The sequence below is a fragment of the Plecotus auritus genome (genome assembly GCF_963455305.1).
Source record: "Plecotus auritus genome assembly, chromosome: 3".
NCBI classification, from domain to species: domain Eukaryota; kingdom Metazoa; phylum Chordata; class Mammalia; order Chiroptera; family Vespertilionidae; genus Plecotus; species Plecotus auritus.
The window spans coordinates 210,184,643-210,198,340 of NC_137772.1; the positions used below are offsets into that span (position 1 = coordinate 210,184,643).

The window sequence follows — 13,698 nt, forward strand, 5'->3', positions numbered from 1 at the left end:
CGGGGCGACCACTGGAGGCCGGACTTGGGGCCCGTGCGGCCTCGCGTCCACTTACCAGGCCAGGCCCAGGCACATGCCCAGCGACAGGAGGCTCACGCCGGTCCGGGGGTCCACCCAGCCCCCGCTTCCACCGTCCCGCGCCTCGGCGCTCTTCCCGCCCTCGCTCCGCTTCCCGGGATCCGCGGGGGCTCCCTTGGGCCCCGACTTCTTCCGGTTCTTCACCTCGGACATGTCTGGAGGTCCTGAGGACAGCTAACTCCGGGCGGCCCCTACACCCAGAGGTAGTGGGACGTGGCTGCCTCAGCCTCCGCTGGAAGCCAAGGCGGTGACCGCGCCCCCGCCCAGACTTAGCACCGCCCACGAACCAGGCCCCTCCCTCTCTCGGCCATCCTCGCTGCTTCGCGGTATCCTCCCGTCTCCTAGTTCCTCCCGCTGAGTCAGGCGGCGACCCCACTACCCGCTTCCTCAGCATTGAATGCTGCAGAACCCCAGGAAATCGTAGGTTCCGGGCGCTGGCGGGCCGCGGGGACGCCGGAGGCGGGGCGGGGAAATGCGCGCCAAGACCAGCGCGCCGCCGCCTGGGTCCTCCCCTCACGGGAGCGCGGCGCGCCCCCGCGGCTGAGCCACGCCCCCACCGTGAGGCGGGGCGCAGGCGCTTTCTGGTGCGTGCGCGGACTAAAGGAGGAGCGGGAGCGCGCACGGCGGCGGCCGCCCTCCTTGGGGCTTGGAGTGTGTTTATTTGCATGCGCGGGCGCGCGCCGTTCGGCTGGGCGGGCTCCGCGGATTTTGACTGCTCCGCGGTCCTAAGGTAAAGAGGCGGTATCTAGTGGACGCGGATGCCTTGTTCCTGGGCCGAAGGGGTGAGGGAGCCGAAGGTGAGGGAGCAGTCTGGGCCGTCAGCTCCCCGCGAGGACTTGAAGTAGCCACGGCAGCGTCCAGAGTGGCACTGGGCGGGGGCCCCCGGGTGCAGCTGCCGTCCGAAGGAAGGAGCGACAGTGGCCCTTATTTCTTTGTGTCTGGGGTGGGGTCCACCGACGGGGCGGTCCTAGGGCCGGGCCTCATCTCGTGTCCCGGGACTGTGTTTCCTGCCTGGGGAGGTGGCGCCTGCATCTCCGCCGGTCGGAGGTCCCCGGAGGTGTTCGGCGTCGCGGACTGCGAAGCCCAGGTGAGGCACCTGGCAGACCCGGACTTGTCCGGGCCTCGCTCCGAGCCCTGCTTTCCCTTTCGGAAGTCCCCGTTACCAACAACCTCCTGCGCCTTCTAAATTTGGTTTCCAAGTCTGTCCCTGCAGGGCTGCTGTTCCCAATAAGATCTTGGTGGGAAGGTTTGGGTAAGTTTGCGCCTCGTTTTTCTCCCTAAGCCGGTTCTTTGGAGGCTCAGTACCGATTTCAGGGACTCAGAATTCTGGGACCAGGTACTTTCTCTACCAGGAAGAGAAATGATCTAAAGAGGAAGTAGTCAACTATTAACGGGTTTCCTGGATGAACTTGCCCTCCTTTAGAAAGAATAAGAGATTTTACATCTATGAAGACTTCTGACTTTTCATTTTGATGTGGCTACAAAAGATGGGGTACTGAGAATTTACTCAGGCTATTTCAATTTGTGCACTTTAAATTTTACTTATTTTTAAAATATATTTTTATTGATTTCAGAGAGGAAGGGAGAGGGAGAGAGAGATAGAAACATCAATGATAAGAATCATTGATCGGGCTGAAACCGGTTTGGCTCAGTGGAAAGAGCGTCGGCCTGCGGACTGAAGGGTCCCGGGTTCGATTCCGGTCAAGGGCATGTACCTTGGTTGCGGGCACATCTCCAGTGGGAGGTGTGCAGGAGGCAGCTGATCGATGTTTCTCTCTCATAGATGTTTCTAGCTCTCTATCCCGCTCCCTTCCTCTCTGTAAAATATCAAAAAAATATATTAAAAAAAAAAAATCATTGATCGGCTGCCTCCTGCACGCCTCCTACTGGGGATCAAGCCCGCAACCCGGGCATGTGCCCTTGACCAGAGTTGAACCCGGGATCCCCGGGATCCTTCAGTCCCCAGGCTGATGCTCTATCCACTGAGCCAAACCAGCTAGGGCTAAATTTTACTTATTCTTAATAAGTCTAGGTAATTAGAAATTAGTTTCAGATTGTCAGAATGTCTATTTGCTAGGCAATTGGACATAATTTTAAAAATTCATTTTTGTTTTGTCAAATCGAGTTTTATTGCTTACAATTAAGGGATGTTTTACGTTTAAATTGAGATCATAAAAACGTTATTAACATTTTAAAAATCTGATAGCCGTGATTCTAATTATAACTTTTTCTTTAGCAATTTCATTCCTGGCCTGGACATTTTATGAACCTTGACAAAAATAGGCAAATGTTCTACTTCCCAATATTTACAAGTGCCACACTTGGTGGCCCTTTAAAAACATAGTCACTAGAGGCTTGATGCATGAAATTCATGCAAGAGCAGGCCTTCCTTCCCCCGGCTGCCGGCACTGGCTTCCTGTGGCACCTGGGACAGGATGGGGCTTCCCTCCAGCTGCCAGCCTCCTGGGGCCTGGGCTTCCCTTGCAGAGGGAGGCCTGTCCACCCGCTGCAGCCCGCGGGTCAGTGGCCTGGGCCTCCCTCTGTGGGGCGATGGCTGGACCCGACCAATTGCATTGCACCTGACTTGGCTGGCCTGGCACCAGTGGGTGTCATAGTGTGGTCTTAGATGGGTGTCTGGATGGATGGTCGTCCCGCTGTTAGCCGTTTGGTCGATTTGCATATTACGCTTTTATTATATAGGATAGGACCGTGGTCGGCAAACCGCGGCTCGCGAGCCACATGCGGCTCTTTGGCCCCTTGAGTGTGGCTCTTCCACAAAATACCATGGCCTGGGTGAGTCTATTTTGAAAAAGTGGCCTTAGAAGAAGTTTAAGTTTAAAAAATTTGGCTCTCAAAAGAAATTTCAATCGTACTCTTGATATTTGGCTCTGTTGACTAATGAGTTTGCCGACCACGGGGATAGGATAATTGAAGCTTACTGGTTAGTGCTCCTTTACTTGTGTTTATCTCTGTTTTTGCTCTTAGATATAACATTCTAATTATCTCTTTATTTTTATTTATTTATTTATTTTTTAAAATATATTTTTATTGATATTTTACAGAGAGGAAAGGAGAGGGATAGAGAGCTAGAAACATCGATGAGAGAGAAACATCGATCAGCTGCCTCCTGCACACCTCCCACTGGGGATGTGCCCGCAACCAAGGTACATGCCCTTGACCGGAATCGAACCCAGGACCCTTCAGTCCACAGGCCGACACTCTATCCACTGAGCCAAACCGGTTTCGGCTCTCTTTATTTTTAATTCCCACTAGATTGTGAACCTCATCAGGGATATGATTTAACCTTCTCTGTAAATGTAGGGCTTGGCACAAGGAGAGGCTCAAATGTTTATTGAATGAATAAATTAATATACACATTTAGACACTCACTGTAATACATTGGATGGAGTTCTGTTACTGTTTTAAAACTTGCGTACATTCTGATCTGGGTTTTATACCCATGGAAAAGTTCGCATTATATTTGAAATAAAGTTGGTAGAAACGTCTGCACTAATAGAAGAGTAAGATGCAAATTGACCATACCTTTGTGACACCCACCAGCCAGCCAGGAGTGAGTATGCAAATTAACCCAACAAAGATGGCGGGTTAATTTGCATACACAGGTGCCAAGCAGCTGGGGGTGGGGCGGGACGCAGGCATTCCGCACCGCCCCAGCAGTTCCGGGCCTCTGGGCAGCATGGGAAGGTGGAAAGGCGGCTCCAGCTGGAGCGAAGGCGGTGCCAGCAGCCAGGGTAAGGAAGGTCCATTCTTGCATGAATCTTTGTGCATTGGGCCTCTAGTAAGTATAATACTGTAAAGAATATGATTCTGTCTTTGTGGTCTCTTAATCCAAGAAATGACATCAGAATGTATTTCCTATTGCTTGGTCATACTTAGCAGCTCAGCAGAAACATTAGTGGAGTGAGCATATGAGAACTGTGTTTATCATTGAAGACAGAGAGCTGACATACACCTTGTGTAAGAACTATTATGGAATACCAACAACATTCTAATTAGTCTTATGTTGAATAAAGAAAACAAAAAGGCCCTGACTGGTTTGGCTCAGTGGATAGAGCGTCAGCCTACGGACTGAGGGGTCACAGGTTCGATTCCAGTCGCGGGCATGTGCCTTGGTTGCGGGCACATCCCCAGTATGTGCAGGAGGCAGCTGATGGATGTTTCTCTCTCATCGATGTTTCTGGCTATCCCTCTCCCTTCCTCTCTGTAAAAAATCAATGAAATAATGAAATATATATTTACAAAAAAAGAAAACGGTTTTATTTATTTTATTTTTAAATATATTTTTATTGATTTCAGAGAGGAAGGGAGACGTAGAGATAGAAACATCAATGATGAGAGAGAATCATTGATTGGCTGTCTCCTGCACGCACGCCACTGGGGAGCGAGCCCGCAACCCAGGCATATGTGCCCTTGACCGGAATCGAACCTGGGACCCTTCAGTCCCCAGGCTGATGCTCTATCCACTGAGCCAAACCAGCTAGGGCGAAAACAAAAAGTTTTTAAATAGCCCTGGCTGGTTTGGCTCAGTGGATAGAGCATCGGCCTGGGGACTGAAGGGTCCCGGGTTCGAGGGTCAAGGGCACATGCCTGGGTTGCGGGCTCAATCTCAATCCCCAGTGGGTGGCATGCAGGAGGCAGCTGATCAATGATTCTCTCTCATCATTGATGTTTCTCTCTCTCTCTCCCTCTCCTCTCTGAAATCAATTAAAAAAAGGGTTTTAAACATGAGGACTTCAGTATGATTATTGTTTATAAAATTTTAACTTAAGGAAATTTTTTATTGTAAAAGCGATAATGTGTATTGAAAAAAAAATTAAGACAATACAGAGCAGTACAAAAGAAAAAAATGGGGGGGAAGGGTGAGGAAAGGAGGGAACCCCAAAGTCTTGCTTCTTGGAAGTAACCCAAACATTTTGTTGAACAAACTTTGAAACATCTCCCTATATATTTACATGATACATATTTTGTGCTGTACATGGGATCATATTTATAACATATTTTGTGCTGTTCATGGGATCATATTTCTAATTTTTTCAATCAGCAATGTGTCATTAGTATCTTTCCATGTCAGTACATGGAGCTGTGTTTTATTTTAAATGGGTACATAATATTCTATCTTATATACATACCATTATTTTAAAAATCCATACTCAGATTGGTGGGCATTTTGGTTGTTTTCATCTTTTCTCAGCTGAGCACTCTCTGTTAACTCTGTGGATATTTTTGCGTACATATATGAATGTCTCCTTGGGATAAATTCCTATAAGTGACATTTCTGGGTTAAAGAGAATGCTTACTTTAAACACTTTTGTATCCTAGATTGCCTTCCAGAAAAGTTGCATTAATTTTGTACTCACCTCAAGTAATGCATAAGAATTTCCTCACATGTTTGAAAGCATTGGATTTTGTCCATTTAAAAAAATCTTCACAAAAAATAAAATCTTATTTTCTTTAAATATCTTGATTACCATTGAGGTTACACATCTTTCATATATTTATTGCCCTGACATATATTTTGATGTTTGCCTGTAGCTCATGGTTAACAGCTCAGAGAGAGAAAAATTTGAGGGAGAATGGATGCAAAAGCTCGAAATTGTTTGCTCCAACATAGAGAAGCCCTGGAAAAGGACATCAAAACATCCTACATAATGGATCACATGATTAGTGATGGAGTTTTAACACCGTCGGAGGAGGAAAAAGTAAAAAACGAGGTAAAGTGCTCTGAGGCAGTCTATGCTTTTTTAAAAATTAGAACTTATATGCATACTAGAGGCCCGGTGCACCAAATTCATGCACGGGGGGGGGGTGTCCCTCAGCCTGACTTGCACCCTCTCCAATCCGGGAGCCCGCAGGGGATGTCCTACTGATGGCTTAGGCCCGCTTCCCGTGGTTCTCTGCTCTCTGTGGGGCCTGCCTGCTCCACACCGCAGCGACTGCCAAGCAGGCCGTGTTGGGTGCTGCCTGCGGGCCACACTTGCCTGCTCCCCGGTCGCCGCAGCGAGGGCCAAGCAGGCCATGCTGGGTGCTGCCTGCAGGCTGTGCTTCACTGCTTCTGGGTCGCTGGGAGCTGCCTGTGGCCACACTTGCCTGCTTCCTGGTCGCCGCAGCGAGGGCCAAGCAGGCCATGCTGGGTGCTGCCTGCGGGCTGCGCTTCACTGCTCCCGGGTCGCTGGGAGCTGCCTGGGGCCGCACTTGCCTGCTCCCCAGTTGCCGTGGTGAAGGCCAACCAGGCCGTGCTGGGAGCTGCCTCCTCCCTGCTGTCAGTCTCCATGGAGGCGATGAGGTTAATTTGCATACTCCTGATTGGCTGGTGGGCGTCACAAAGTGACGGTCAATTTGCATACTTCTCTTTTATTAGTGTAGATATGCATAATCCATGAACACATGCAATAGTGTGGTGAAGGCCTGGGGGGAGGTAGGGATGGGGTGGAGGGAGTCAATGGGAAAAAACGGGGACATTTGTAATACTTTTCAGCAATAAAGATAAATGTTTAAAAATTAAAAAAATTTTTTAGAATTTATTTCAGAACTTGCACTGTTCTCCACTGATTTGTTGCAAACATATTCTTTATAGTACACTAAACTACTTTTTTTTTTTTTTAGCCCACTCAACAGCATCGAGCAGCTATGCTAATTAAAATGATACTTAAAAAAGATAATTATTCCTACATATCATTCTACAATGCTTTACTACATGAAGGATATAAAGATCTTGCTATCCTTCTCCACGGTGGCCTTCCTATCATCTCTTCTTCCAATGGCAAAGATTCAGTTGGTGGAATAACTTCTTATGGTTTGTATGCATAACCCTTGCACCTTCTATCACATTTCTATCAAAGTGGCTGCATTGCTGCAGTTTTATCTTATTGTAGATGGAGTCTGCTGAAGAGATGATTTAATTAGTTCACTGAAAAATGTGTGTGAAAAAATTATTTTCCAACCTAAATATTTTTATTTGCATCTATATTAACTCACATTTTCTTCTTGCTCAGTGAGCTATCTACTGCTCTGAGGTAAGACAGATATATCCTAATTTTTAGAGACAATAAGATAATTCATAGGCCTTTATTTAAGTTCTTCTCCAGTTCTGTGTTTATCAAGTTCATGCATAGGAAAGTATAAGACTTATTAGAAATCTACATTTTTGAAAGGAATTCCATATTCGTCCCTTTACACTCTTCTTCCCAGTCTAATCTGAGAGAGAGATTGGAGAGTCAGAGAGAAATAGGGTAAGGGCAGATATAGATGGAGATTTCCATTGTCTATAGTTGTCATGAACGGTATATGTTTGCTTTTGTTCTGGGTTTTCTGAGCAACTAGAAAGTTGAAGTTAATATGCTAGCCACATTTTTTTCTCTTGGAAATTCTGAAGCTAAGGCCTCAGCTTTATACTCTCTGGTTGTTATGATATTATTTGAGTAGTCATTTTGAAGTTCTATTCATGCTTGCTTTGTTTTGGATTTCAGTAAGAACAGTCCTGTGTGAAGGAGGAGTACCACAGAGGCCAGTTGTTTTTGTTACTAGGAAGAAGCTGGTGAATGCAATTCAACAGAAGCTCTTCAAACTGAATGGTGAACCGGGATGGGTCACTGTATATGGAATGGCAGGTTGTGGGAAGACTGTATTAGCTGCAGAAGCTGTTCGCGATCATGTCCTCTTAGAAAGTAAGTTTTGATTACCATGTGTTGCTGGCAAAGCAGATATTCTTTAGGCATCATATTAGTTTCCTGTTGCTGCTGTAACAAATTACCAAAACTTTGGTGGCTTAAAATAACATAGATATATTATCTTTACAGTTCTGGAGGTCAGAAGTGCAAAATAAGTCTCACTGGCTAAAATCAAGGTGACAGCACGACTGAGTTCCTTCTGAGGATCTAGGGAAAATTTTTAAATATATATATTTTTAAAATATATTTTTATTGATACCAGAGAGGAAGGGAGAGGGAGAGAGAGAGATAGAAACATCAATGATGAGAGAGAATCATTGATTGGCTCTCTCCTAAACGTCCCCTACGTGGGATCAAGCCCACAACCCAGGCATGTGCCCTTGACCAGAATTGAACCCGGGACTCTTAGGTCCACAGGCCAACGCTCTATCCACTGAGCCAAACTGGCTAGGGCTAAGGAGAATCCTTTTCCTTGGATTTCCCAGCTTCTAGAAGTGACCTGCTTTCTTGATTCATGACCCCTTCCTCCATTTTCAAAGCTGGCAGTGCCCAGCATTTTCATATCTTTCTGATCTTTGCTTCTGTCATCATATCTCCTTCCTGACTCTGACCTTCTTGCCTCCCTCTTATAAGGGCCCTTGTGACTCCATCATCACAAGGGTAATCTTGGGATAATCTCATCTCAAAAGCCTTAATTTAATTGCATTTGCGAAACTCCTTTTGCTGTGGAAGGTAACTTATGCAAATTCTGTGGAATGGGATGTGGACATCTTTGAGGGGGACATTATTCTGCCTACCATAGTTGTGGTTACATTGGGAATATGTTTTTGACCTAGCCCGTCACAATGAGGCTTGGCTAGCCAGGCCAGTAAATTCATGTATTATCAGATGGCACTTATTATCACTGGAATGAAGCTAGTTCCCTTGTGTCTTACCAATGAAGGGACTGTAGAGTTTGAAAAAGGATCTTGAAAGATTATATCCCTGCTTTTCAGGCAGTAGTAGACTTACTAGTAAAGTTTCCTATTTAAGTGTCTATTTTGGCAGAGAGTGCTGTAGTGCAGGAGATTCTTGGAAATTCAGTTCCATTAATGCCTGTCCTAGTAGGTGATTCTCCCATGAATTTGCATCCTGTATTAAACTACTAATTCCATTTCTACAATTAATTTTATCAGTTGCTTATCTTTAAAAATAAAAATCTTTAGTAACTTGTCTATTTATGGTAAGCCTCAAGAAGAAGAAAAATTGGGAGTTGTCTGTAGGTTTCTGGGAGTGGATAGTTTTTTGTAGGGGGAATTTATAGATACATTTGGTATCTGGTGACTCACTTTTCTTGCTTTAGGTATTCCGTAAATGTTTGAGAGCCTACTGTGGTGCCAGGCACTGCTGTGGGTACTGGGAATCCAGAAAGAAGGCACAGTTTGTTCATCTAAGGATTCACTCACGTTCTAGTAGGGGAGATAAACATGTAAACAAATTATAATATTTGTGATAAACTGACCAGTGGAAACAAGTGTAAGGTGCAAAGTTAGGATGAAGGAAGGATGCATTATGTCTACAGGGAAAGAGGATAGGCAGGATAGGCTTCCTGAATGAGATGGCATTTTAGCTAGAGTTTGGAGGAAGAATAGAAGTTTGTCAGGGATGGGAGAGTAGGGAAGTTGGGAAGCATATTGGGTAGTTACTGAAGTGGGAGAAGGGCAAACTGTATAGAATAGGGTTTTAGGACATTTGGCTGGTGTACTTCTGATTTTAATGAGTCTGATAGGTTCTCAGGGTTTTGTCAGCAATAGTTATACAGCTCTCTCATTGCTAGCCTCTATTTATTAGTGAGTTCTAGGAGAAGTGAAGGACAGTTCCTGGCTTCTGGTTATTAGTAACTTTTTTATTTTTGTTTTTATTTTTTAAAAAATATTTTTATTGATTTCAGAGAGGAAGGGTGAGGGAGAGAGAGAGAGAAACATCAATGATGAGAGATAATCATTGACCGGCTGCCTCCTGTATGCCCCCTACTGGGGATCGAACCTGCAACCCAGGCATTTGCCCTTGACCGGAATTGAACCTGGGACCTTTCAGTCCACAGGCAGACACTCTATCCATTGAGCCAAACCAGCTAGGGCAACTTTTTTATTTTTAATACATAATTAGCCATTAAGATCCTTTATGATGAGATGACAGAATGAATGGAATAAATATTAAACCTCTAAAAGATTTGGAAATGTGAAGGCTAGGGCACACCTGTTGTATACACATGGCTTTATTTATACTTCAAGCCTTTGTCAGCAGTGTTGGTCTTACTCTTATTGAAAGTATGCCCAATTCCTACTTCTTTGTCTTTACAGAGAAGTTTCCTGGGACTTAGCTCTATGTAAATTGTTTGTCTGTCTGTCTGTCTATCTATCTATCTATCTATCTATCTATCTTTTGCAAAATTATCAACAATTCAGGATGAAATCAGATTATGTTTCTTTAGTGTGAAGAAATGGGTTTTTCTTTTTTTTCTTTTTTTTTTTTTTTAATATATTTTATTGATTTTTTACAGAGAGGAAGGAATAGTGATAGATAGTCAGAAACATCGATGAGAGAGAAACATCGACCAGCTGCCTCCTGCACACCTCCCACTGGGGATGTGCCCGCAACCAAGTTACATGCCCTTGACCGGAATCGAACCTGGGACCTTTCAGTCCGCAGGCTGACGCTCTATCCACTGAGCCAAACCGGCCAGGGCTGGGTTTTTCTTTTAATATTATGATGAGAGAGTATCATTAATAGGCTGCCTTCTGCATGCTCCCCACTGGGGACTGAGCCTGCAACCCTGGCATTTGCCCTGACAGGGAATCGAACAGTGACCTACTGGTTCATAGTTGGACGCTCAACCACTGAGCCACGCTGGCCGGGTTACTTCACAGTCTTTATCATATTAGGTCTGTAGTTTCTTGCTGTGTGTATTTCCTTTTAAAAATTTCCCATTCTCATTTCCATTCCCCTCTTCTAAGGGAAAACACACTCTTCCTATGTGTCGCCTCTACACAACTACAACACTACTTAATTTCTGGCACCACATGTGAGTTTTCCACACAGCCAGCAATTCTTCAGCACCAGCTGGGTATCCTAAATTCCATTCTGACACTGTCAATCTGGAGATAGTGTCTGATCCCACTGGTTAAAAGTTCAGTCCCACAAGACTTTCTCCCCCGTATCCGGCCTTTATATGCCAGTCACAATTCCAGATTGTTACCTATGCTTCTGACCAGAGGCTCCCTCTCCTTGGTTTGATAAATTTGCTAGAGCTGCTCACAGAACTCAGGGAAACATTTTACTCACCAGATCACTGGGTTATTATAAAAGGATATAACTCAGGAACAGCCAGTGGGAAGAGATGCAAAAGGACAAAATATGTGGGAAGGGTGTGGAGCTTCCGTGTGCTATTCTCCCTGCACCTCCTTGTGTCCATAAAGCCAGAAACTTTTTGAACCTCATTCTTTTGGGTTTTTATGAAGGCTTCATTAATAGCCGTGCTTGATTAAATCACTCGTTATTGGGGATTGAACTCATTCTCCAGCCTCTCTCCCCCTGAGTTTTTAAAGAATGGAAGCTTTTTCCAGAGGCTGCCTACCTATTTGCTTCTGTCCTTCCAGAGTTCCTTGATGCTATTATATTATTAATTGCTACCAGGATAAACCTTGTGTGGAAAGTAGGATGGGGTTAATTTTCTCTGAATAAAGGCATTTTTTCTCTGATGAAGTTTCTCTGAGTGAATTATAGAAATCATACAAGGCTAAATTGCTCCCTCTTGTGCCCATAGTCAAGATGTTTAGATTCTTTCTGAAATGTGGAATTAGTACTTCTATATTTGTCATTTTGTGATGGTAGGAGTTTTTCAGATCAGTAGGTCATTTGATCTATATTTTTAAAGCTAGTAGTATTTTATTTTTGCATATGTTTATAATGACCTCATTTATTAGCTTTAAATTTAGGAGAGAAAGACCTTTGGTGTAATAGGTAGTTAAATTTAAATCTAAAGAGTTTACTAGCTTGCTATATCAAAGAAAGGTTACTTTCTTTGCCTTGTCTTTAATCCTAGGATGATGATTAAAAAATTTTTTTTAAATAGAAAGCATAAATTTAAACATAAAAGAACTATAAGAGCAACAGGTAGTTTAAAACTGTGTTTTAAATATTGCAGTAGTATATGCAAAGCTCATGGACACAGATAATAGAGTGGTGAAGGCCTAGGGGAGGGGATGGGTATAGGGTGGAGGGGTCAATGGAAAAACAACACACAAACAAAGGGGACATCTGTAATACTTTCAACAATAAAGATGCATTAAAAATAACTATTACAGTAGTAATATTTTTATTTAAAAAGAAGATAAAATTTTTTTCACTTTCTCCCCTTTCTCCTAAATTCTTCACCAGGGATAGTAATGGTTAACAATTTACAGTAAATTCTTTCAAACTTTTTCCTGCGCATTTACAAATATATACACTCACAGAACACAGCTACAACACTAGGTGGAGCCAAAAGTGAAACAGAAATCAGGGGTTTACTGCTTTGTAACTGTTGCTTTACTCTGAAGGAAGCATAAGGGAACTCAGGAAGCTTTCAGGAGTAAAGCATAGGACTTGTCCACCTTCTTCTAAGACACTGGCACTGATCATCAAACCATGCTTCATAGAGCCATCTTTACCGCAGTTATCATAGAGTTCTTTGTCTCCTGGTCACTTGTTCTCTTTTAGCTTCTCAGTACATTGCCAAATTCTGATCTTGCCACTGGTATGATCTAATGCTTCTGTTCCCCATATTTTACATTTTTTTTTCTATCTATGGGGAACTGATTAAGTATAGTCTATGAAGGATTAAGGTTTTTGACCCCTAATAATATCCAAGTAAAAATATATACTTTAAGTAATGCTGTGCTTTAATTGACAATAATGATGATGATAACAGTTGATGATGATGAACAGTAATAATAATGTCCACTCTTCTAGAGTGCTTACTAGTTCACAGCTTACTATGTGTAAGGTGCTCTCAGATCTATATCACTAAGAAAGTCTGTTACAGCCCTATACAGTTAACAGCAAATTCACATATTTTATACCATTAATTTCTCAGAGTAACTCTGAAATAGGTAGGGTAAAGAGTCTTATTTCAGTATAATGAATGAGACTAAGGTTAAGTCAGTGGTTGGCAAACTGCAGTTGGGGGGTACCAGACCTGCAGGGGAGGGCAGTTGGGAGGGACCAGGCCTGCAAGGGAGGGCAGTTGGGGGCGATCAGGCCAGCAGGGGAGGGCAGTTAGGGGTGACTGGGCCAGCAGAGGAGGGCAGTTGGGGGCAACCAAGCCTGCATGGGAGGGCAGTTGGGGGGGACTAGGCCTGCAGGGGAGGGAAGCTGGGGGGGACCCAGGCCTGCAGGGGAGGGCAGTTGGGGGGGACCAGGCCTGCAGGGGAGGACAGTTAGCAGCGACCAGGCCGGCAGGGGATGGCAGTTAGGGGTGACCAGGCTGGCAGGGGAGGACAGTTAGGGCCAATTGGGCCAGCATGGGAGCAGTTAGACGTTGATCAGGCTGGCAGGGGAGTGGTTAGGAGGTGATCAGGTGGGCAGGCAGGAGCAGTTAGGGGCAATCAGGCAGGCAGACAGGAAAGCGTTTGGGAGCCAGCAGTCCTGGATTGTGAGAGGGATGTTCGACTGCCCATTTAGGCCTGATCCTGATGGGGTCCCAGATTGGAGAGGGTGCAGGCTGCACTGAGGGACACCTCCCCCCCCCCCCCGTGCACGAATTTCATGCACTGGACCTCTAGTATATATATATATATAAAGCAGACTTACTTCAAACTTAAATTTCTCTGTATTTTAAACTTTTCTTAGATTCAGCTATAAAACTCAGTAATACCCTACAAGTAAAATTTATACCCTTAATCAAAAGAAG

At 44.6% G+C, this 13,698-nt stretch overlaps 2 protein-coding genes across 3 annotated transcripts in view; one reads left to right on the forward strand and one right to left on the reverse strand.

Annotated features, from left to right (window-relative positions):
* IKBIP (IKBKB interacting protein) overlaps positions 1-601 on the reverse strand; it is a 28,518-nt gene extending 27,917 nt beyond the window's left edge. The window contains exon 1 of one of the 2 annotated variants that reach the window (XM_080659595.1): positions 56-601. In XM_080659595.1, coding sequence (XP_080515721.1) covers positions 56-231 — 176 coding nt within the window. In that variant the 5' untranslated portion in view covers positions 232-601. The remainder of the gene's footprint in view (positions 1-55) is intronic. The other variant, XM_080659594.1, reaches the window with a different exon arrangement.
* A 175-nt stretch (positions 602-776) lies between these two features.
* Positions 777-13,698, forward strand: part of APAF1 (apoptotic peptidase activating factor 1) — an 84,690-nt gene continuing 71,768 nt past the window's right edge. The window contains exons 1-4 of the mRNA XM_080661082.1: positions 777-1,165; positions 5,632-5,810; positions 6,703-6,892; positions 7,566-7,763. Coding sequence (XP_080517208.1) covers positions 5,673-5,810; positions 6,703-6,892; positions 7,566-7,763 — 526 coding nt within the window. The 5' untranslated portion in view covers positions 777-1,165; positions 5,632-5,672. The remainder of the gene's footprint in view (positions 1,166-5,631; positions 5,811-6,702; positions 6,893-7,565; positions 7,764-13,698) is intronic.